Raw genomic sequence first — 26,265 nt, forward strand, 5'->3', positions numbered from 1 at the left:
TTGGACAGGATGAAGAGCAAAATTTCCGACACATAAACATCAAATTTTCATCATCAACCATCAACTTATATATCTATATAAGTTTTGTAAGTTTATTCATTCAAATTTAATTGTAAATATTTTAAATAAAATTAAATATATTTTAAAATACACATTTTCAATTGCAAATACCAATAATTTCAAACCACATTACCGAATAAATAACAAAAATAATTATGTACACCATATATTCAGTTATAGTAACCGAATTTTTCAATAATTACAATCGAATTTTGGTATAGTTGTAAGAACCGACTGAATTCGATTGGAAACAAATTCGGTTATCACAACGAATCTGTTTTCTCTGTGTAGGTGTGAAAGTATCGACTGCAAAAGGATAATTCCTTAGTAAAATGATCGCGATTAGTCGCCTCAAATTTCACCACCAAGCGTTAGAGAATCAAAATTGACGAGCCACAACAATTTACGCAATACGCGTGGAAATTTGCTCAATTAATTTCGCTTAATTTCTATATATTTAAGAGCTTTTTAGATGAAAAACAGATTTTGTGAAAGAGGTTCTATATATGGGACCGGAGGTCAAATATGAACAGAAGCAAAAACAATTTAATTATGTTAATATAGAAGTTAGTTATGACAAATTTCATAGTAATCAAGACATTTTTTGAAAGGGAGTTTTTATCGGCACTAGTGTCAAATGAGAACTGATCATTTATAATGATATTTAAAAGTATTATTTAGGGATATAGGAAACATGGTTGTACCCATATTTGTAAATAACCGAATCCATCAAATTATATGTTTTGAAGCTTAATTTGGGAAATCTGGTTGTAAAGGGGTTTAGATGAAATAATGGGCCGATAATTATTATAGATAATTTCTACTTGGATCAAAGGTAATATGTTAGACAAAATTTCATTGAATTATCTTCCAAATGGCTGTAATTTGATTAGAAGTTTAACATGAACATATGGACATGACTCTCGATATTATTCTGAGCCGATAATGGATTCCTTGTAAGAACAAGTATATCCGAACATATTTAAATATTTGTGATTTCAGACAGAAATATCTATTACGGTCTATCTGAAAAAAGGGGCCCCGAGGGATGATTCCTTGATTTATGATCCTCATCTTGGTGTATTGCTATCTCCAGGTAAAGAAGTGATTCCACTATCTCTAGTCTGGCAGGACTATAAAATGGTGATGGTTAGTCCTTGGATGATTTGACAAGGGGTATAACCAGAGCACCACATTATCTGGTACAACGGTTTAAGGATTCTTTCGGATCTAAGTAGTACCTGTGGTTTCAAGCTAAACTAGTAGGAAATGGGTCCTTGGTTGAAAGATTGATTATGCTACCGCTCCTAGTTTCTATGAGTGGTACAAACCACAAAGCAAGGCTATGGATTGATAACATGTTGAATTTGAGCTGATAAACCAAAGATTGGGCATGCGTTGGTGTTCGATGTGCTATCAGATACTTGTATCTGATGGATTAGAGGGATTCTGAGTTGTATCCGAGGTTAATCGGATAAAGCGATGGATGCAGTAATGGTTGGAGTAGCGGAGGAGATGATGTGCTGAACAAAGGTTTCGCAAAACGCAGTGAGATGGTGGCAAAGTTGTTAATACTTTAATGTTTAATTTATCAGTGATATTTTCCTTTATGGTTTAGTGTGGTGGAGTTTACGCTAAAACACGCTCAACTTATAACAGTAGATCTTTGTGGCCATTGAATTAAGTCTCGTCAATTAAAATGAATGCGTGCTTTAGACTACCAGTTACGTCCCTTAGGTGTTTTTCCGAATCATCCGAGCTTTCTGAGTAGTGTGGTTGGGCGTCATATAAGGTCAAGGAATGCACAGGTGAGTCATAGATTAGATGCTCAAGGATTAGAATGCTCAAGGATATGAGTATTGAACTAGTCATTGCATCTTCGTTTTTGCATTTAGCTTGCTAATGACAACTGTCATTCCCCATAGAGTCTACTATAGCAAGAGTTAGATAGCTCGAGCAAAGTGCACGTATTCTGGAACGGAAATTTTATATATGGGTTGAAAAAAAAAACCACCGTGAAAAGGCCAACATGGCAGAAGTTTACGTAAAGCACACAGTCCTTTCATTTTTTGGAGTTAAATTCTTTTTTATTTATAAAGTAACCACTTCATATTCGTCACACTGTAAACTAATACTCAATACAATCTAAAATATTTGTAACTTTGTAATAATGGTGGTAAAATGATGGCTTTACTTGGCTACTGAATTGCGCACAAATTATAGAAATTAATTATTTATTACCTTATTCATAACAATTTACCAAAAGATTATAGAACTAATTTTGTATGAACATTTGTCTACACAACTTTAATAAATTGTTATGAATAAGACCTTTAAGAAAAATTAAATAAATAAAAACAAACAAAATGTTTATAAATACAAGTCATTGAAAAATATGTTTAAGAAGGCGTTTTATAAAATTATACAAATGTATTTGATTTTTTTAATAAATGAATATTTAGTTTAAGGAATTTATAGTTAATTACATAAATATTTCATAAAAAAATAATAATAAAAAGGTTAGTAAATCTTTAAAGATTTCAACATTACCGTTAGATGTCGATGCATGTGTTTGTAATCATCGGCTATACACATTTTTGATTATTTTTTGGGAGTTTTTTAAAAACAAAAAACTTTGATAAAAAACGAAAAATTAATCAAAGAAAAATCTCTTTAAAGTAATTGATTATACGTTTTGTTATAGACTGATTTGTTAGGAATAGTAAAACAAATAAAAACAATCTACAAAAATTAGTTTTTTTTGCATACTATCAGTTGTAAAACTATTCTTTTTTATTATTAAAAAACAGAAACAGCTTTCAAGAGATAAGAAACAACAATAAATTTGAAAAAAAAAAAACAATAAAAATATTTTCTATATATAATCTACTGCCCTCTAGCGTTAAACTGTTTAACTACATCCTGTACATAATTTAGGTTTGTGTATTAGCTAAAGAACTTTGTGTCCAAGTCCAATAAACAACAAATGTTTATCAACATAAGTTTAGCTCAAAACCATAACATGTTTAATATAGAATTGAATTCTCTTTTTCTTTTTTCTTATTATTTCATATTGAAATGTTTAGCAACAAAAGCTTTTCTTGTTATTCACCTCTTTTGTGTTATTTATTCTTACTTTTTATACTTGTTAGATGCATGTGTCAAAATGATGTAAAAAGAAAAACGTCAAGTATTTTCTATTTAACTTTTAATAATTTTGCACAAAAATGCCGGTAAAATCAGATGTTTTTTTTGTGAAATGTGGTGAATTGGTTGTGAAATATCTGTCAAATGTTGAGATTACATGTTGGGATTGATTATACATACATATGTATCTATGTACGTGTTTGTTTACATTTTTTGTACGTGGCCTTAGTAATGTAGTTTTTATTTTATTTTTTTTTCAAAAAGTTGTTTATTAACTATGATTTTTTATTCTTTGTAATATTTATTATTAAGTCATATTAAAATGACACTGCAAAAAAATGTCATTTAATTTAAATGATTGTTTACTTAACAAAAGCAGCACATAGTAAATATATACATAGAATAATGCACAAAGAGGTTTAAAGGAATGGGTTCTTTGTAATTAACATACATTTTCATAATAATGTACAATTTTGTAAACAAATAATTGTTTACAATATAATATACAATTTTGTAAACATATGGGTTGAAGACCCCATATGATCGATTGTATATTTCTAAACTCAATGTTATAGTCCCAAAGCCAGTAGAAGAACAAAAAAAATATATCAAAAACCAAATTCACTCAGAACTCTCAGAAGATTCAAATATCACTTTGTGATAAATGAAAATGTAACGAAAAAATCCTCTCTTTAACCCTTCAATCAGTCTTAAGAGATTTTTTATTTTCACCTCGTTGTATATTTAAAATACTTTCATTTAACATTTTTAGATTTAGATTTCTATAAAACTCAAAAGTACCAGTTAAAGTACTTAAAAGTACCTAAAAATAGGTAGTTCTTGTAAAAACACATACAATTATCCATCTCTGATTTTGACAATAACAATACACGGCTCCATACCTGTTGTACAAGCAAGTACAAGAACATGTTGTTGTCATTTCATCGTCTTGTCAAAGCATGAAGAAATTCACATATTTTTTGTCATATCTCCATTAATAATGGACCAATTTTGCAGATTTTAAATACCGATCTTCTCGAAAGCATATCTAATAGAATTATATAATATTTGGCTACAAAAGACGTCAGGGATCTTAGGAAAATTCATTTCAAAAACATGCAGATTGTGTCCGAGTAGAGACGGACACCGCCATTTATAAGAATTCGGAATATATACACTTAATAGAATGACTGTCACCGCCATCTATAAGGATCCAGAATATATACACTTTATGGGGTATTACGAAGGAAAGATTTAACTTAGCAGTGTTGACATACAAAACCACAGAAAACGTCAAAACAATGTATTACAAACAAACGTCAAAACATTACAAAAAAGAAGAAGATAATTATAAAATTAATGAAATAATGATTATAAAATTAATAAAGTAATAATTATAAAATTAATAAAATTAATGAAAACTTAAATATATAAAATAAAAAACTAAATTTTGAAGTCTCCAGTTGGCCCTAAGAATATAAAAAAGATTTAAGAGAACTAAGTAAATACTTTCCCTAAGAAAATAATAAATAAATAAATACATTTTTAATTTGGCTAAATTTTGTTCAACAGAAAAATATTTTGCAAAAAAATATAAAATATGTAATAAGCCGTGATACACGGATGTCAGATCTTACAACGTTGTCAGTAAAATGTTTAGAAAATGCCTAACAATCGTCTGAACTTACAATTTTTCTTTTGCAACGTTGTCAGAAAAGACATAATTGACAATACTGGATGACAGAATTTGTAACTTAACATTGTTTTCTGCACATTTTACTGCCAACGTTGTAAAATCTACATATTACATATTAGAAAAAACTCGACTAATGCTTGACTTATGCTTGACATATATAAATTTAAACATTCGTTAGAAAGTGATTTAGTTCATTTTAATCACTGCAAATGTAACTTTATCATCATATGACTCGAAACATGTTGATATTGTCATCGTAATAAGAGATTGATCCATTTGCTAATTTACTTAATTGACACGAAGATTTTATTACATTCAATAGACTAGTAAATAAAAAGTTATTCTCTGATGAGAGTTTTAAAAATAACAAAGATTTTCATAGTTCCGGATCTAAGTAAGAATTAAAACTTTTAAATTGAGAGAAATTTTCTTAATAATTTGTTTGGTAGAACTATGTATACATACATATATTGTTTGGTAGAACTAAAAATTAAAAAAAGTGTAAAAAGCAGACATTGACTAAAAGAATCTTAAGTTTTAAAAACCATGCTATGTCAATCAGATCAGTGACTTCAATTTAAACTTGAAATCAACACATACAAAGTTGCTTTTTTAAATCAGTACGGTGTTTTTTTAATAAGATATTTTTTAACAATAAAAAAAGCTTTCTTAAGCACAATTTATTATGTTTTTTTTATATTTTTTTTGTTTGTTAACAAAAATATGGCTTTCTCTACTATAAACAAAACATAAAAAATACTGCCCGTACTAATTGCTGTTCTACTTTGTTATGAATTTTCGTAAATTTATAGTATTGTTAAATTTCGGCTTAAAGCAAAAGTAAAAACAAAACGCAAACAAAAAATCAGAGTCTGAGTAACACAAGGTTGTCAAATAAAATTTTAGTGATTTTTTTAATAATTGTTGTAATAGTTAAGCCGGTAAGTTTAGTCGAAAACTAAGTTTCTCAGCATTTAAATCTATATATTATATAGTACAGAGTTTAATTTATATAATGTTTGAAATTGTAGTAGTAATACATATAATGACCTTATATGTATATTTCTTAATAATTACGCATACAAACATAAGATTATTTATTACAAACCCCTATGTTTTTTTTTTTCAAAAAGTGCGAATATTATTTTGTTTATTTTAATAGTTTAATCTTAATGTGCGTGTTTCAAAGTACAAATTTTGCTAACACAGGTTTTGCGTTTTATTATTTAACATGAAATTTGGCTGTTAAGCGATAAATTACAATTGTGGCGTTAAGCCGCAATATTAAATTTTGTTGATTTGCAATATCTATATTTTATAGAACAGAAAAATAAGTCTAATAAAATGATTAAAATGGAGAATTTTGAAAACTTTATGAAATTAGGAAACGGCTCCTTTCTTGACACCTTTATAAAATGGCTAAAAGTCACCAGTAGTCCCATATTGGTTTATTAAGTTGTTCAGGGTCAAAGGTTACTAAGTCAGCTTTTTTACAAATATGTCCATATTGTTTCTTCACCACTTTAATATCTACTATATTTCTGTTGACTATAAAATTTCCTAAATTTATTTGGCAGACTATATTTGCCTATCTTTCGTAGTTTTCAATTTTAAAATATTAATATATATTACACCGATAACAATTTTTTCTTAAAAGTGTAGCCGAAATGTAGGAGATTGTTGGATGATTAATCAGCAAACGGAGTCTTTTTTGACTCCCTTTGATGACCTAAAAGTGATTAATACGTTGAACACTTAAAACTGATACGAAAATGATTTTGTAATATGATTTAAAATCGATTATTTGAAAAACAGTAACAAAATGTATGGCAATCATAAATTGATCATTCTTGTGTTTAAAATATGATGGTTTTAAAATGTGTGATCATATTTCAAGCAGTTGGAAGATCGAAAATTTTTTATTATATAACAGTTAAAACTAACTCAAAAACTATTTAAAATTAACTCAAAACTGAATAGAAAAAAGGTCCATAAAAGAATCTTTTAAATGAGACGGTAAACAAATGTTTGTGGCCCTTGAAATCTCAATTCCCATCGAAAGGTAAACAGCTATGCTGTAAATTGAACTTGCTCTGAACAATTCATTCACTATACTTTGTGTTCTTTGTTTACAAATTCCCTCAGAAATTCATGATCAAATCATATTTTTATTATTATTTAATTAAATAGACATAGATATAACTCGGAAAAGACTCAAAAAAGACTAAAATATGATTTGAAAAAAAAATAGTAATTCGGCTACAAAATATTTAAAAATGAATAAAAGAAGTGTTTATAGACTCTTCTTTGTAAGTGTCATTTTCCCACGACGAAAGTATGATCAGAAAATGAAATGATTATTTAAATCGTGCAGAAGAGTGATAAATGTCTCCAATGGGAAAAAATGTATTCGGGATTCTTCAAAATTCATGATGCAAAATAATCTAGAAAGCTTGATTGATAATGGATAAATTCTAAGGCCTCATTCAGTTTTGCCTAAAGCTTTAGAAAAGTATACTTTTTACTTTTAATATTTTTTTCGTTTATCGCCTGCCGTTTTCATTCTAAATCTCTTGTTCAACTTTCAAGTCTCTTTTTAAAGAAATATGACAAATGTTTTTGTTCGCAAAATTGTTATTTTTTCACATAAAAAATAAATAAAGCAAAAACAAAATTAAATGAATCATTGAACTTTTTACTCAATTTATTCTCTTTTGATTAGTTCAAGTTAAAAGTACTCTCTCAATCTTTTATTAAAAACAAAAAACAAATAAAATCAAATTGAAAAGCCAAGTTAAACACTTGGTTTTGGTTTATATTGTTAATAATTAAAAAAAATATTAATAATTTTTTTTATTATTTTATTATCTGTTTTTGCTGAAGTTCGCAGTTAAAAAATAAAACTCACGCGATTTTTTGTTGTTACATATGTATATGTATATTTTACCCATTTAAAGAAACTTAAGTGGAGGCCTTTTTTTCAAATTTCTTTGTTTTGAGTTTTTTTTTGAAAACTTTTAGTTTATATGTAATTAGAAAGTCTTATGAAATAATTAATAACAAATTAATGGTTTGTTAATTAACGTCAAAACTATTAGTTTAAAAAAATTGCCTACATAAGTAAGACTTTAATAAATAGATATTTGTGTTTGAATATTTGGTAAAAAAATAAGTATTTAGGCAACTTATTGTTCAAGTTGTATAGTGGTATAAGAAGACATTATTAAGATATTATTAATTACATACAAAAACAATTTGTTTAAATTTTTTTTATAAAAACATAAAATAATTTTTATATTTTGAATTTGAAACCCTTATTATTTGCTGGTTTAATAATACTAGTGTTGTAATATACAACTAAAACTATTAGTTCATTGACACTTTCTTTGATTTTTTTAAAATAAATTCAATAATTTTATTTATATCAATTGCAACTAAAAAAATGCCCTTAAATAAACAAATTGTCAACGTTATCAAAAATGACAAAAAATATAAAATATACTACGTAAATAACCAAAAGAAATAATAATATTAAAATCGATAATAAAAAAATTTTAACAAAATTAAATTGTGTTTTTTTTTCATAAACTCATAGTGACAATCGAAATTTAAAAAAAAGTGTTTTTTATGACAAAAGTGAGCAAATTGTTTTTAGAACATGAAAAAATTGTTGCATTTTTATTTTGTTTCGATTAATTTTGAGTTGCACTCTTTTTTTTGTTGTTGTTGTTTTTCAACAATGACAATTGAGGTCATTAGCAATAAATTTTAAAAATAAACAATTTATTACAATGAAAATTGTTGCAAAAAAGTTTTAAGCAGAAAATATTAAAAAAATAAACCGCAAAAAAAATTTTAAAAATTTAAATCTTATTAAATTTGCTCAAGAACATCCAGTTTTTATATACATATAGCAAATGATTTAAAAAGTTTTAAATACTTATCGCTCATTTACTGCAAAACTGGACTAAATTAAAATTATGATTTTTAAAACTGAGTTTTTAGGAATATTTCAGGAATATTTAATAAAGAAGGTACATTTTAAACTCTAATATCTAAATGTGGTTTCATATTTTTATGATTTCTTTATAAAGTAGTAAAAAGTTGTGAAATACTATATTCACGAAATTATCGTTTTAAATAAATCTTGTGGAAAATGAGACAAAATATCACTTACTTATATTTTTTAATAACTCAAACCGACATATTTTTTACCCTTAGGTTGGAATAAATAATATTTACAAACCAAAATATCCCTCACACTATAGTATTGTAGGGTATCAGATCATACAGAGATACAAACAGAGACGGCTCAAATCTTCGGCGGCTACCCGCCGATAATATTTTGTAAGCCTCGACGCCGCTGACTTCTTTAGGCTCATAAGCCGACTTAAAAGTAGCAGCTGATAAAGATTGGAATGACATGTATTTCAGAAAACAATTTTACCAATTAGGCCTGGTCCACACTACGAAACTTTTGTTGAGAAACTTTTTTTTTAATTCTCTTTTGAAGTTTCCTTAATGTCCACACATAGAAACTCTTGTTTCAGAAACTACATTGATTTGTTGTTGTACGAATGAGAAGAATATCAAAACAAAACAAGATTCCGAGAACGGAAAACTCCGTACTGCGAGATGAATGATATTCTTTCTCTCTCACGCAAAATCAAAAGTTTCCCAAGAAAAGTTTCCTAGTGTGGACCGGCAGTTAAAACGTATAAATTCAAATAGCAAATGGAAAAGAGTTGCCATACAATATTGTGCTAATATTAAAATAGTCAAAACTACTATAACAATGTTCATTTTCTGCAGAAAAGTCTTATAAAGAGATATGTTTCTATAAAATATACTATTATAAAGAGATATAATAAATGCTTTCTAAAAAAATAAATTGTGTCGATAATTTAGCCGCCGCCAGTATTTTATATAATATGCCGCCGTCGATCATTTTGCATTGGCATGTTTTTCTGGTATGAATATACCGAAGACCATTAGTTTTTAAGCTTTAGCATCAAATAAAGTTTTTCCCGCCAATGACATTTGTTGTCAAAGTATATAATATGTATGACAACGATATGTTGTCAAAATTACAACAATTCGTTGTCGAAATCTAAATTTTAATGTACTTTTAATAAAAAACTGTTAGCATCAGGTACAGTGTCAGTTAAGACGGTAAATTGCCTGACACAGAGAATACATTTATCTGCAAACAACCGTGTCAGATCTTTTTACGTCAACAGCTTTGACAATGAAAAACTGTTTACATATGGAAAATTGTCAGGTTGTAAAAAACCTTTACAATTTCATTGCCAGACACTTGTCAGACAATAAATTTATGTGCAAACAAAAATTGTCATATTACACTGTTGTAAGACTGTTGTATACTAAAAGTTGCTTATCCTTTTTTTTGGTGAATATGTTCTTTTAACCAATGAAAAACATAAAATTCGCATATCTGACAATAAAAAATGTCAGACAATTATCTGGCAATGATAACGTTATGTGTTTACACGTTGTGACATCGTTGTAAGATCTTAATTTGTATAAATAATTTAGTACACACTTTTAAATTCTTCACTCTTAAATTCTACCATAATAATTGTAATAATTACGCACATCTAACGATTTGTAACTATCAAAATAGGTAATCCCAATCTATAGCAATTGTTTGCAGTTATTTAATAGTATTTATTTAACTACCACCCCATTGTGCATTGACTATATAGCATCAATGTTTGCTTTGTATTGCATTGAATTGCTAATACAATGAAAAGAAAAAATGCTGCTTACTTATGTGTGTATGTAAAAAAATATTAAACTATTTTTATAGCAAAAAATAAATTCATAAACGTTTTAATAATTAAAAGTGTGTAGGAAAAGTAAAACAATATAAATATTTTAAAAGACACAATTTTTAAATGAACATTGCCCTCAATTTGTGAAAAAAATAATTATCCAATTCATAATCGATTTCGTATCGTTGTATGTCATAACATTTTTTTAAATAAAATACTTTGAATCAAAACAATTATAAAAATATTATGACATACTACGATACAACACCGATTGTAAATTTCTTTGTAATGAAATAAATTAAATCTATTATACTAATCAAAACATGATTATTTCTTAAAAATGTTTATTCAATTTCCTTTTAATCCCATTTAAAAATATATTTATATTATTTTACAGTGTCTTCAAAATTTTCCACAATTAACCATAATAATTGTAATAATTAAGTACATCTAACGATTTGTTTGAAATACTCGTTTGTTTTATTATGATTATTATTATTGATTTCTATTATAATATATACAATTATAAAATCACCTTTACTACCTGTATTCCCATATTCAGAAACGAGTGCCTAGAAACTAAACTAAAGTAGACACAAATAATTTACATATCTATTTAGATAATAATTATTGATTTGTAGTGATAGAGGGTGGTAATTTGCCACAGTTACCAAATACAGTTAGTAACATAAATGCTTAAACATTCTTCATTTCCTTCATGTAGTATGTTAACAACAAATTAATATTAAATGCCTAAATGTAAATTTTGGTCTAAGAATATTTGTATAATACATTGAATGCCCATTCGTAAATTAAAAATGTCCCTGGAAAGCATTGAGAGTGAAAATTAAAGGACCATTTTTAGGTTGCTATAATGTAAACGATTAAATTTTTCATTAGACCTTTAAAATTATGTGGGTTTTATAACTCTTTTCACATTTCTTTTGTACTCTACTGTTTAAATCTAAGATAAACCCAGCAAACACTCGGTAATGGGCTGTACTTTAAAAACTACTTGTTAAAAACTGTCTACTTTGAAGTACTTTTATAAACACCCCTACAGAGATACTATTCGTTTGGCGGCTACTGGCCCCGTTAATATTTTGCAAGAGCTTAGCCAGCATAAACGTAGTCGCTGATAAAGATTAGAATTGAACATATAGGTATTTCAGAAAAAACAAAATTAACCAATTTAAACGGAGTTGCCACTAATTTAAATTATTAGGGCAAATTAAAAAAAGAGTTGCCACATAATATTATGCTAATATTAAAACAGTGAAAACTACTATAATAATGACTATTTTCTGTAGAAAAAAACTTATAGAGAGAAAAGTTTATATATAACACACTATTATTCACAGAATTTTTAATATAATTAACGCTTACAGTCAATTTCTGAAGAAAAAGCAAAATTGAGCCGATTATAAGCCGCTGCCGCCGACCTGAAATGGTTGCGCCGCCGCCTTGTTCCCTAGAAATTTTCATTCAACTCGACATTCAACTGAACAATTCATTCACAATAGTTGATTTAGCATGCCACAGCTGTTCAATGTTTACAAAATTCCATCAAGAAATTTCACAACAGGGGAATTTTTTTTTTCATTACAAAAAAGTTAGTGAATGAAAGAAATGAAAAGGGAACATATTTTTCGTGAAATGTTGGTTGGCGATAGGGGTGAAAGACTTAGGCAGCGAACTAACGAATCTGGTTGGTATTCTCTATGAAAATTTGTTTTCTGAGCGTAGCAAGGTACTTATTTAAGAAGTTATTTGTAAGAAGACTTGGTAAATATGCCTCCCATTACATCAAGGTGTTAAACTAATAATAAGTGGGAAGGGGTTTTTAACATTTTAACTAATTACTTTTCAATTGTTCAATTCTCAATCGATGTTGGATCATTGTAGCATTGTATGTGTTAAACATACGACATACTACGGCACAACCATATAACACCGATTGTGAATTGGGCAAATGCAAGTTTTTGTTGGGTATACAATACTTGTTCTAATTTCATAGAAGATGTAAATGTCTGGCATATAAATTTTCTATAATTATAAATATAAAATGAAAGGAACAGAATTAAAAGAAAGAACAGTCACCAATTATAAATTGTTGATTGTTACCTTAGAAATTAATAAGTAAAAATTGTTTTAGATATTCCCCGTAACTTTAATATCATGTCATATCAATCAAAAGTTATATATTTGGTTTTTTGCTTTTCAAGCCAAACATATGAAAATAAAAGATAATAAAGAAACAATTACCTCTTTAGTTAATTCCACTGTATTGATGAAAGGACTTAAATCTACTTCACTATCTGTGACTGCCTCTATACCGCTGTCTTCAGCTGATTCATCGGGTTCTTCTTTCTTAACTGAAACCTGTTTAATTGCCACCTCATCCGTTGACAAAGCTGTAACTGCTCTAGTATCCATAACACCCATTAATAGGGCCTTATCATCTTCATCATCTAATTGTTCTAATTTAATAGCAACTTCTTCGTCAGGATTAGGAAAGGTATCGTTTAAAGCTACTGCACCTTCGGATTCGGAAGTAGATGCGGAACTACGTATAGTTGGTAGAAAAGCATCCAATTGTAAATCAAATAGATTATTATCCTGTTGACCATCTTTAAGAGGCAAATTGCCGTAATGAGAATTCAATATAGGCAAATCATTGAAATCATTTAAATCTGCCAAATTTTGTTCCCATACCGTACGTTGATCTTGGAAATTTTCCGCATTTAAAAATAATTCCATTTCAGAATTATCGAAGTTACTGATATGACTTGCATTCGTAGCCCCCGGAGCGGTAACAACAGAACTAACCGTAGCTGTGCTAGAATCTAAAGCAGACGAACTTGTTGTTGTCGCCGAAGAACCTGAAGAGGGATTATTATTTGAAGATGTTGCTGGTATAGCTTGCATTTCTTGCATGGCTGCCGTTTGATTGGAATTTTCATTGGAAACATTTAGCAAATATGCTGTAACATTATATTGATTCGCCAGATGATCACTTTGCCGATCGAAACGTATTAAATCCTCGATTAAAGGCATCATAGTCTTGCGATTCGCATATGGATATTCCACCATGGGCACGGCCCGTAACATTTCCAATTCCCAACCATCGCCATCCCGTAACTCTAGTTGAGAATCCCAATTGCGTAGTCTTTGCTGCAAATAATTGTCGGGATCGACATTCAGCAGACTTAAGGCCAAAGCCAATTGCAACATTTTCATTGCGTATTTTTTATTCGAGATCATTTTGAATGATGCGTTTTATTTATAGCTAAAGGAGAAAGAGGATGGATGATGTTTGGGGAGGTCACTCTCTCTGCGTATGTTTTGTTGTTGATTGCTTTTAACAATAACAATTTTTGTATTTGTTATTGTTGCTGATGCTGATGATGTTGTTGTTGGACAGAAAAATTGAGGCCGCGTAGGCGTAAAACAAAGCCAAATTGTTTGGAAAAACTGACCGACCGACCTCCTACCCCTTAATGTATAAAATGTATGATACACTGTTTTTCGAACTGTTCCACAGTTCAATAACGTTGTCTTCTCCTTGTTTGGATTTAACGATTGTTTTTTTTTTCGTTTTCTTTCCTTAATCAAATGTCCAGAAATGCGTCGTTAGCAACGGTGGTATGTATTCCTCGTTATAACTTTTGGAACGCAATATTTCTACTGTTGTTGTTATTTATTTTACTTCCTCAAGAAGCATTTATTGGTCTTTTGTTTTATTTCTTTTTAAATTTTAAATATATATTTTTTTTCTGAATACTTTTTTTATTTTGCTTCTTATTTGGTTTTAATAAATAACAATGACCTCGTTGGCCAACAAATGGCCCCGAGCTTGTGTCTGTATTTAATGATTTTGACAACGTATTTGTTTTTGTATTTTTTTTTTTAGTTTTTTCTTTTGTTATTGTTTTTGTAAAATTTGGCAAAAATTATACGGTAAAATCTAAAACGTGATAAAGAAGAAAAAAGAGAAAATTACTAAAAGTCTGGTTATTAATTGATTTGAATAGAATCGTTAGATTCGCATGAGGTTGAATGAATATGTATGAAAGTCGTTATTTAGCCATCTTCTTTTGTATATAATTAAACTGAATTTAAGTTATTCGAATGTTTATGAATTTTGCATTAAGTCAAACATTGTGATTTATGTTTAGAATTAGTTAGTTAATGAAGTTAGGAAGATTTCACCTAAACATTAGTAACAGCGACCTTATTCGAGTATATTTTTAATTTGATTGGAACATAAAAACAATAATTGGGAAAGCCCTCTTTTAAACCCCTACCTATCATTATATATAAGTTGAACAGTAAATGGACTTTTCGCATAAAAAAATAATAAAAAATATTTGTCCGATTCATAATCGTTGTTGTACGGTTGTATCGTAATATATCGTCATTTTTTATACTCTACGCCACCTTAGTGGGGAGGAAGTATTGGGTTTGTGCTGATGTTTGTAACGCACAATAATATTGGTCCTATACCCACCTAAAGTACCAATTAGACTCATTTTCTGAGTCAATTTAGCTGTGTCCGTCCATCTAAACCTTGTAATCAAATTGCAGGACGCAATTTTGGAGATAATTGGTTAACAAAGGTATATTCACGATACATTTAAATACGTTTTATTTTAGTAACAGGTGTAAGGTATTATATGGTCGGCCTCGCACGACTAACTTACAATTTTTTGCTTGTTATTATTATTGACTTGATATTGCTTCAAAAAATGTTATTTGGAAAATTTTTATGACATACAACGCTAAAATGATACGACATCGGTTGTGAATTGGACAATTGTCACTAAAGATTCGTATACACGTTTGTTATTCCTTACAACGTTGTCAGAAAAATGTTTAGAAAGTTGAATTTTGTTGCAAGACAAGACATTTTCTGAACATTTTTCTGCCAACATTGTAAGATCTTAATTTAATACTTAATTTTTCAAAATGCATAATTTTATTAAATTTTAAATTTATTTATTGTTTATTAATAAAACTGATATAATTTAAAAATAAACAAAATATTGAAATAAAACAAATCTTAATTTAATTATCGTATCTACAGGAAAAAGAGGAATGTAATTTTTTTTCAAATAAATTTTATTCGATTTTAAATTAAAAAAATAAAAAAGATACATAATGCAAAATAAATTTATAAACAATGCAAAATTATATATAAATAACTTTAAAGGCACATGATCAATTTTAAAAGATTATTTATATGAATTTTCTTTTTTTGAGGTTGCTAAACTTTTAATAATTGAACAAGGTTAAGGTTGGGGTTACTTTGGTTTTTGTTAATTCATTGCAAATTCAAAGTATTTTAAATTTAAAAAAAATCCTTAATTAAAAAAAAAATGTTTTTTTAAATGTGTCATTCTATAAATAGAAGCATGAGAATGTTTACCTCCAAGAAAATGCAGAATTCTTTATTATGGTTATGTTATAAGGAAAAAATTCAAACAAAGAACTTGTTAATGTAGTAGATGGAGGTACATGTTTAATATAATTAGGATTGAAGAATATTGCCCTGTTGAGTTTGTAATTAAATGTCTATTTGAAAATTTGACAAATAATTATTTTTTCCTATTTTAACTTCTTTCATTCTACTGGTTGTTTTTATATTTCTCTTTATTAGAATGTATATATCATGTAAAACTAAATGTTGATGATCTCATCGATCGTATCAAATCATGATTTACTCCATTTACTTACTACCTACATAAAAAATGTTCTACATTACGATTATATTGCTTTTTTTAGTACATCTAAAGTTTTGCATTTTCTAACACATTTTATATTGAAGCACTATATTCAAAAAGCTCTATCTCAAAAAATGCTTGTTACACAAATACAAAATGCTCAAAAGTTAATATTTTTTAAATAAATTTGTATCAGACATGGAGCTTGCTTAGAGTAATCATTTGCTATCAAAAATCAACTCTGGTTCAAGATTGAGTTAGCACTTTTTGAATATAGGAATTCGATATAGAGTTTTCGGAAAAATTTAGAATAGGGGAGTAAGTTTCTGAAAACGTTTTCAAATCATTTACGCTACATACTATATTAATTCTGAATGATTTTTAATTATTCTTGACAAAAAATATTCTTGACTAATGTATTTTTATAAATGTAAGTCAACATCAATGTTATTTATATAGAATTCCATTTTGTTGTTTAGTGTTTATAAGTGAAGTTTGACCTTTAAGTTATTTTCTGAATGGGAATTTTTATGGGGCTAGGATCAAATAAGGCCCGCCCGATCATTACGAAAATCTGCTGTGCCTTTTAAACTTTTATAAAACAATGTTTTGCCGAATTTTCTTGAAATACTAGAACATTTAACATAATTATGAGCTCAAAAGCCTCATTTAGTGAGTGCGGTTATATAAGGGCTAGGTGAAATATGGACCGATTTTCAACCAGTAGAGTTGGATTGTTGGATTATTCTGAAAATTGGACCTGTAGTATGCGCACATCTTCAAATCGACATACAGAGAGAGGGACATAACTTAATCGACTCAGAAAGTGATTCTGAGCAGATGGGTGTTACAAATACAAACGCATTAGAACCTACCCACTATAGTTGTGTAGGGTATATACATATTACGTAAATAAATACATAATAAATATGATCCTATATATGAACCGATTCTTTCGAAATTGGTTGGGTGACCATGATGAGGGCAATATGAGAAATCTCCTTAAAATGAGCAAATCTCAGGTCAGTGTGTTGGTACGTATTTTGAGTGGACATACGTTTTATACGCTTAGATGTACAGATGCATAGCTAAACAAAATTTGAAGTGGGAATTCAGACCATTGAGAGCATATAAAAAGTATGGTTAAACTCTGGAATAGTTTTTTTGCCACTGTAAGGCATTTGTCGAAGCTAGAATCAAGTATCTTGGAAGTTATATAATCCCGGAAAAAAGATTTCTCTGATTTAAAAATTCTTAGAAATTACGTCCAGTAATTATTGAACAATATTTTTCATGCATGAAAAAGAGCACACAACAGACCCCTATTGCCAATAGAAGTAAATTTTTTTTCCCTTGAAAATTTCATTTAACTCGAAGGAAAAATGCTATTGTGAACTTGTTGTGAACAATTCATTCACAATAGTTGATTTTGTATGGAAGAGCTGTTTAATGTTTACAAAATTTCATTAAAAAAATTCACAACAGGGGAATTTTTTCACAACAAAAAAGTGAAAAAGAACATATTTCACGTGAAATTATGATTGACAATAGGGGTGAATATCTGCTACAACTTTGTCCTACCGATCCAGCTTTTTTTAAAAGCTTTTGCCTTCCTTGTTATGCCCGTTCCTGTAATACTTCATCAATATCTGCTAGAATTTTTACTTCCAGATCGAGCTTTTCTTTGTATGCTCATGCCTTCTTTATACTGTTTAAAGTAGGGTTCTATAAATCGACTTTCGAATAATCGAACAATCGACTTTTTGTCGAAAAAAGTCGTAAAGTCGAAGTCGACTATTTTGTTCCAAAAACAGTCGATAACTCGACTATCGTCTATGAAAAAAAGTCGAAAAGTCGACTTTGTAAATAAAAGTCGGAAAGTCGAAAAGTCGGAGAAAGTCGAAAGAAGTCGAAAATAGTCGGATAAAGTCGAAAATAGTCGAAAATAGTCAAAAAGGTCGAAAATAGAAAGTAGTAGAAAAAACTCAAAAAATTGCAACAAATAGAAAAAATATAAATAAAATTTTTTTATTAATAATAATAAATAATAATAATATAATGTTAAATGACAACATTATAAATTTATGCTTCTGGCAACTTTATAAATTTTTAACTCTGGTCGGAAAAAGTCAAAAATAGTCGAAAAAAGTCAAAAGCCGAATATAGTCGAAAAGTCGGAAAAAGTCGAAAAATCGACTTTTAATTAAATGAAAAAAGTCAAAAAATAGACTTTTAACTAAATGCAAAAAGTCGAAAAGTCGACTTTTCATAAAATGCAAAAAGTCGAAAAGTCGTTTCAACTATAGAACCCTAGTTTAAAGCTATGTTTAACGATTTCTGAAATAGTATGAAAATAAAACTTCAAAGCAGTTCTATTTTTCCAAAACTGGACTGAAATTTAAAAAAATGCCCCAATCGTATATGAAAGACTGATGTTAATTTTCTGATTCGAAATAAACAATTTCTGATACGACAACAAGTTTTCTCTTATTAGCTTCAGATTTTTTTTTCAACAGACGGATGGATATTGCTAGATCGTCTTAGAATCTAATATGTAATTGGAACAAACAAACAACCGGAAAATGGCTAATATTCTTCCTAGTGCCAAAATATTTAAATAAAGAAAATGTGAAACATGAATGTATGTAAAAAAAAAAAACATATGAAGATATATAAAAAATACCAAGAGTTCACTTACCTTTTTTTATTGTTGTCGTTATGGCTGCTGGTGCTGAAGAAGAAGAATTACAAGATGCAGACACGCATAAATTTCTTATAATGATTATTAAAAGAAAATAAAAATATTGCCGCTTTTACTTAAAAAGAAAATTATTGAAGTATAAATTGCGTAGTTGGTTTGTTTTACTTTTAAATAATTTACTAGTTAACAATTATTTCTCTTTATCCGAAATAAAAAAAACAAAATATTATACCAAATTGAAAAAAAACAGACAAAGAAAGAAATAGAAATTGTTTAAAAATAAAAGGGGAAGAGAAAAAGTTAAGTAAAAATCTAAATAAATTCACTATGTATTATAACATTTTTCTCTATTGTTTGTTTGTTGTTATTTATGAAATGAAATTATTTTATTAACTTTATATTTGTTTGTTGTTTTGTGTGTCCTTGAACTTGAACAATAAACTTTTCATTTAACAGGTTAATGGGTTGAAGGGAAGACGTGAGCGTTAATGTAGGAAAAAGGAAAGAAATAAAAAGTTAAATGTTCGTGATTATTGTTTGCTGATTTCATTTTTTTCTTTTTTAACTATGACGTCTGTACGTTTATTTTCTTGATTTTTCAAATAAAAATCAATTGTTTTTTGTTTTGGCATTTATCAAATTTGTATTTTTACTTTTCTCATTATATTTTTGTATTTAAATAAGTTTCTTAATTAATTTGCATTTTAATTATGGTCACTTGTGTTTTTCCGTATTTTTACTTATTTTTATTTATTTAAATTTTTTATATTTTAAATTATTAACAAATAATTGTTGCTATTCACTTTGCACGCATTATCGCTAACTTTCCTTTTTGTTGTGTTGCCGTGTGTGTTGGTGACTTTTTTTGGTCACTGTTTTTTTTTTTATTAGAGCATTTTGTTTTGCTTATTATTTTTTATTGATTTTATTGTTTTTTGTTTAAAATATATATTTCCTTTATTATTATAAAATTTGTTTTTAGCAAAATTTAGAAAATCAAACGCAGAAACATAATTTTTGTTTTCATCAACATTATCTTTTTCAATATTTTGGTTTTTATGTTGTTTTTGTGCGTCTGTTTATTTTATAAAGGTTTTAATACTTTGTAGATCGTTAAAGGCTTTAATTTTTAATTGACATTTCATTTCAATCTGATAAGAAATTTAAAAAAAAAAAAATATTCTATATTTTTCTCGATTCCTATGATGTCAAATTCTGATCTGTTTTTCTATAACTATTTTGTCAGATTTCGACTAATTTATGATCTTTAATTTTTAATTGACATTTCATTTCAATCTGATAAGAAATATTAAAAAAAAAATATTCTATATTTTTTCTCGATTCCAATTCTGATCTATTTTTCTATAACTTTTTTGTCAGATTTCGACTAATTTATTAATATAAAAAAATGTCATATTATAACTCGTTTTTATGTACAAATTTTGTCATATTATGACTAACTATTCTTAAGAAAAATTTTATCAAAATCTTTTTCAGATTTCGAATAGTTTTTTATGTCAGATTCTGACAAAATGTTATGAAAAATAGTTTTGTCGTATTGTGTTATGTTTTGCAAAATTTTGTCATATTATTTCTAAAGAACATTTTGTCAAATTCTGACATCTTTTTCTATTGAAATTTTTTTTTAAGATTCTGGCAAATGTTTCTATAGAAAATTTTGTCACATTCAAACTAGTTTAGCTATAGAAAATTTGGTAAAATTCTGTATAGTTTTTTCATAATTAGTTTTATCATATTTCGACTTATTTATTTGAAAATTATGTAATATTATGACTTGTTTTTCTTTGATGACACTATTCTGACTAATTGTTGCTAGATTTACTAATTGTTGCCAGATTCTGGCCAGTTTTTCTATAGAAAATTTCATTAATTCTAACTAAATCTTCTATAAAACATTTTATCGGATAATGACTAGATTTTCTATTGAAAACTATGTCAGATTCAAACAAGTTTTTCTAAAGAAAATTTTGTTACGTTTTGACTAGATTTTCTATTGAAAATTTAGTTAGATTAATGCAATATTATAATATTATGTACAAATTTTGTCATATTTAATTAAAAGAAAATTCTGTCAGATTTTGTATAAATTTTGTAAAGAAAATTTTGTTAGATTTTGTCTAAATTTTCTAAAGAAAATTTTGTCAGATTTTGTCTAAATTTTCTAAAGAAAATTTTGCCAGATTTTGTCTAAATTTTCTAAAGAAAATTTTACCAGATTATGACTAGATTTCCATAAAAATTAATGTCATTATATAGTGAAAATTTTTTTTAGTAAAATTTGTCAGATTCTGCCAAAATTTGTCACATTCTGACTAATTACTAAAATAATCATATTATAAAGAAATATTTTATATAGAATACTTTGTCAGATTCTTAAAAGTTTTTCTGTATATTATTTGGTCCGATTTTCTATAGAAAATTTTGTCAGATTAATACAAAATCATATTATATTCATTAGACAATTTTGACAGATTCTTACAAAATAGAGAAATATTTTGTCAACTATGAATGTTTTTGTCAGATTCTGACTCATTAAAAAAAATCATCATATTATGAATAAATATATTACTTTGTCAGATTCTGACAATTTTTTGTTATTTTGTCAAATTTTTTATAGAAAATTTTGTCATTTTCTGCATGTAAGTTAGTTCGTTTCACGTAATGCAAGTTTTCATAAAATTTTTGAAATAATTTTCTCTAGGGAAATTGTGTCTTAAAGATCTTTAATGGGTTAATTCTTTATATTTTTTATGAATCATTATCTTATTACTAAATGTTTTTTTGTTTTATTTGACAGATGTGTTGTTGCACTTATTATCTGTTGTTATTAAGTATTTTTTTTTTAAATTTTGCTATTGTTCTTTATTGAAAGTTTTTCTTTGTTTGCCATTTTCCAATATTCTAAACAAATGCTGTTGTATTTATATTTGTTTTATTCGATAAGTTTTAGTTGAAACAAGTGATTACTTTAATAATTATATTTAAGTTAATATATTATTATGTATAAATCATAATTAAAGGTAAACCAGACTTTTGTTTTTTTATTATTATTATTTCTTTTCTCACCACATATACCACTACAAAAAGCAAAAAGAATGAACAATTGGCGTAAAAAAAATTAAACAAACTTTAAGAATAAAACATGATGGTTTTCGTCCATTTATTTTTCTGCTGGTTTGGTTTTAGTAACTATTTAGAATAAATGTAGAAAAAATAAAAAACACTAATCGTAAATAAGGGGTTGTTTAGAATAAACTGGTTCACTTAATTATATGTATACGAGGTTAATATATGTTGAGGTTTTTAGATAAGTTGAGTTTTAGAAAATAATAAAAAAATGTGTGACAAATAGCTAACTTTTATAGAACTTTGGCAAATTTTAGATAGTGATGGATGCATTGATAAAGAAATAAAAGAGAACTTATTTGTTTGTTAAATAAAGTTGCCAGATCAAGAGAATTTTTTTTTGGAAAAAGGGGTTTTGTTATGTAGAATTTTTAAATTTTTTCTGAAATTTTACATTTTACAAAAGTGATATTTGAAAAGTGGCCAAAAATTATCAAAGTTATTTAATACTAGATCCATAACTGAAAAACACAATCATCGTTTGAAGTCCGCCTAAATTTATTCCGTGTTTAATCTAACAGCAAAAGTATAGTTTAAGTGAGTAGTAAGAAATCTGTCCTAAGAAGGAAAGTTTAGTCGGAAACTATATGATTCACTACACCAGTTAAGTGTTTTCAAAATATGGTTTAGAATTTAATTGTGTTATTAGTGTTTATAAGTGAATTTTGACTTTCAATTGGTTTTCTGAAGGGTAGTTTGTATGAGCGCTAAGGTTCAATGAGTATAGTTTAACTGAGTAGTAAAAACCCCGTCCTAAGAAAGAAAGTATAGTCGGGAACTATATGATAGCCTACACCAGTTAGTGTTTTCTAAATATGGTTTAGAATTTAATTGTGTTATTAGTGTTTATAAGTGAATTTTGATTTTCAAGTGGTATTCTGAAGGGTAGTTTGTATGAGGGCTATGGTCGACAGTGGCTTTTAAACTTCTATAAATCTAAGTTTTGTCAATTTTTGTTAACATCCTAGAACTTTTAACATAATAATGAGCCCAAAAGCCCTATTCGGGGTTATAATTATGTAGAGGCTAGGCGAAATAAATGACCAGTTTCAACCATTTTCAAAAGCGTTTGTCCTTCGGTTAAAAAAGGCGTATGCCAATTTCAAAAATCTTTACATGGACACTGGGACATGATAATTTTAAGCCCATCGGTATCCTTTATGGTGGATGTAGGACAAATATTTTTGGTTGTTACAAAAATCTTCAAAAACGCACTATAGTGGTGTATTCTATAAAAATCTATTTTTGACTATATGTAAAATTTTGACCTATTACCTAGTTCGATTAAAGCGTAAAAAGCCTAAATAGGGGGTAGAGCGGAAATAATGGAGGGTTCCCAAACATTATCGATAGTTTTTTCTTTGAGCCAAATAAAATTATGCGGCAAATATCAATTTTATGTGCGCCAAAGGTTTACCATGTCTGTATGCTTCAAGGCAGGTGTATACCAATATTTTTGGGTGTTTCAAAACATCAGCACATCATACTCTACCCGCTATAGTGTTATAATAAGTCTTTGGTATGCATTTGTGCATTTTCAAAAATAAAAGTATCTGGCATCTTTACTTAATGCACAAAACTTCACCACTACTGCAAATAATTGAGAACATTTTTTCTTTGCATTTCTTTGTCAAAAGTTTTTTCTATTAGTTTACGTACACGAGTGTGTTTTCAAATATGTCATTTATTTATGCATTTTCAATAAAAACAACAACAAAAAATACAATAAATGATTTGAAATCACACAAAAGTAAAAACATTGAGGAAACTTCAGGAAGAATTAATAGAAAAACAAGAAAACAAAGAAAATTTTACATTCATATACAACAACAACACCAACAATAGCACAACTCAAGTTAACTTAAAATGAAATAACAACAAACAACACCTTGACAACATTGGAAATTGTATGTTAAATAATTGTTTTTATTCTAACGTTGCCAAATCAAATCAAATGATCCAATTTCAAACTTTTTTTTAATGAATTATTTATATGATTTTATTAGAATTTTGTTTTTGTTGCGACAACAAAAAAAAAGGTTTTTATTTATAAATTAACATATTTGTATATTCTTTACTTTAATTCAACTTTGAAAATTTTTCCAGTGCTTGTTATTTTTTATATAGACAAACGTGTTTTTATACTTTATGTATTTTCTCTATCTCCTTTTATTTTTAAATTCCTCTTTATGTTAAGCTTTCTTTGCTCGTTTTTTTCTATTCGTACTTTGCACGTTTTTTTTTTCCTTTTATTCTGTGGCTTTTTTTTATGAAATTCACTTGAGCACACTTCACTTTAATATTATTTAATTTTGATTTTGCCTTTAATTTTATTAAACTTATAAAATTCTTTTGTATTTTTTGCACTTTAATCCGTAATTATCGTTTTAGATTAAACAACAAATGTATAATTAAATTCTCTTTTCTAAGAATATATTTGTGTTTTTTTGTGTGTTGTGTGTAGTTGTTGCTTTAAGTTCACTGTATTCACACAAAATAAACGCGTTTTATTTATCGGTTTTTTTGTTCTTTGTATATTTTTACTTAAAAATTTATTTGCAAAAAGCAAATATTTGTGTTGTATTTCCAAAAAATATCGGTCGACTGATTTCACGAACTTGTCCGTGTTTTTGCATTTGCCTTCTTTCGCGTTATTTCACCATACTGACGCATCCAGCAGAGAAACACAAAAATAAAGCAAAAAACTAGCTCAACATGTTGCTAAAGTCTCTCTCTCGCAACATATAAAAAAACGACAAAAGCTTTTCATTTAGCTTATGTTTATAATTGCTGAAAGCTTTAAATGTTGTTAAAATAATCAAATATACATGTGCCTAATAAAACAATGCTATTTTATTTCAATTGAATGTTCACACTAGTTTGAGAAAAGAAAATTAGAAATAATTGAACAAAGGAAGCAAATATTTATATGCTTTACTTGTCAAAATAACAAATTTTGCGTCAAAACTGTGCGTTTTCATTAAACAATAAAAGAAATTAGAAATGCTAAGTTAATCGTTTTGACAAATGACTCCTCTAAATAATACTTATATAATGCTGTAATAAACTTTTGTAATAAATATTATATTTTATAAAAATCTGTAAAAAATTTTTAATTTCTTCAACAAATTACAATTCTCTTTTTTTAATTATAAAACAACTTTATAACGCAACAGATTTCTCTTACCTGTGATATAAAACGTAAACCTGCTCCACCATTTTCAATAAGCATACGATCCATAGAATCATTACCGGTTGTCATTAAACAATCACTGTTGCTAATCAAATTATCATTAGTCTTGCAACTAATGTTGTTAGCAACCGCTGTCATATTCAAATTACCATTATTCAATGTCTCATTCATATTCGTCGTTGGTATTATGGTCATTCCCGGCGGATAATCATCTTCAATGTCCCTAAGAGGCGATAGGGATTCTAGTCGTGGTAAATCTTCTAAGTCAATCATCTTTTATGATCATGAATAGAAGAAAAAGTACTGCAATACTCATAAATAAAAAAATATATAAAAATAAAATTTATTACATTGTTACAAGAAAAAGTTATCTGATTTTAACTTATTTTAGATTGAGCCAAATATTGTCTAATTTTCTTATAAACAATTTTAAAATACGATCAGATTCTGACTAATTTTTCTATAGAAAATCAAACTGATTTCGAATCAAACTGATTTTCATATAGAAAATTTATTTAGGTTCCGAATGATTTATTTATAAAAAATTTTAGGATTATCCTAAATACTTGTTGAAAATCTGTTAATAATTCTCTGAGTACTTTGACTATTTTTATTATCTTTTAAGAAGATTTATTCAAGTTTCATTAACATTTAAAATATGTTGTCAGTAAAATGTGCAAAAAATGACAATCGTGTTAACTTACAATTTTTATTTTACATCGTTGTCAGAAAAAGGCAATGTTGCAAGATAAATTGTACATTTTACTGACAACGTTGTAAGATCTAACAACTGCGTATACATA

General features: G+C 27.4%; 1 protein-coding gene across 6 annotated transcripts in view; it reads right to left on the reverse strand.

Moving 5' to 3' along the window:
- LOC111684574 (segmentation protein cap'n'collar) overlaps positions 1-26,265 on the reverse strand; it is a 105,412-nt gene that overhangs the window by 68,806 nt on the left and 10,341 nt on the right. For 2 of the 6 annotated variants that reach the window (XM_046949434.1, XM_046949431.1), the window contains exons 1-3: positions 24,497-24,882; positions 19,120-19,320; positions 12,964-14,665 (exon numbers count right to left, since the gene is read on the reverse strand). In XM_046949434.1, the coding sequence (XP_046805390.1) occupies positions 12,964-13,962 (999 nt within the window). In that variant the 5' untranslated portion in view covers positions 13,963-14,665; positions 19,120-19,320; positions 24,497-24,882. The other 4 variants (XM_046949433.1, XM_046949432.1, XM_046949435.1 and 1 more) reach the window with 4 other exon arrangements.

The sequence above is a fragment of the Lucilia cuprina genome, chromosome 4 (genome assembly GCF_022045245.1).
Source record: "Lucilia cuprina isolate Lc7/37 chromosome 4, ASM2204524v1, whole genome shotgun sequence".
Lineage (NCBI taxonomy): Eukaryota > Metazoa > Arthropoda > Insecta > Diptera > Calliphoridae > Lucilia > Lucilia cuprina.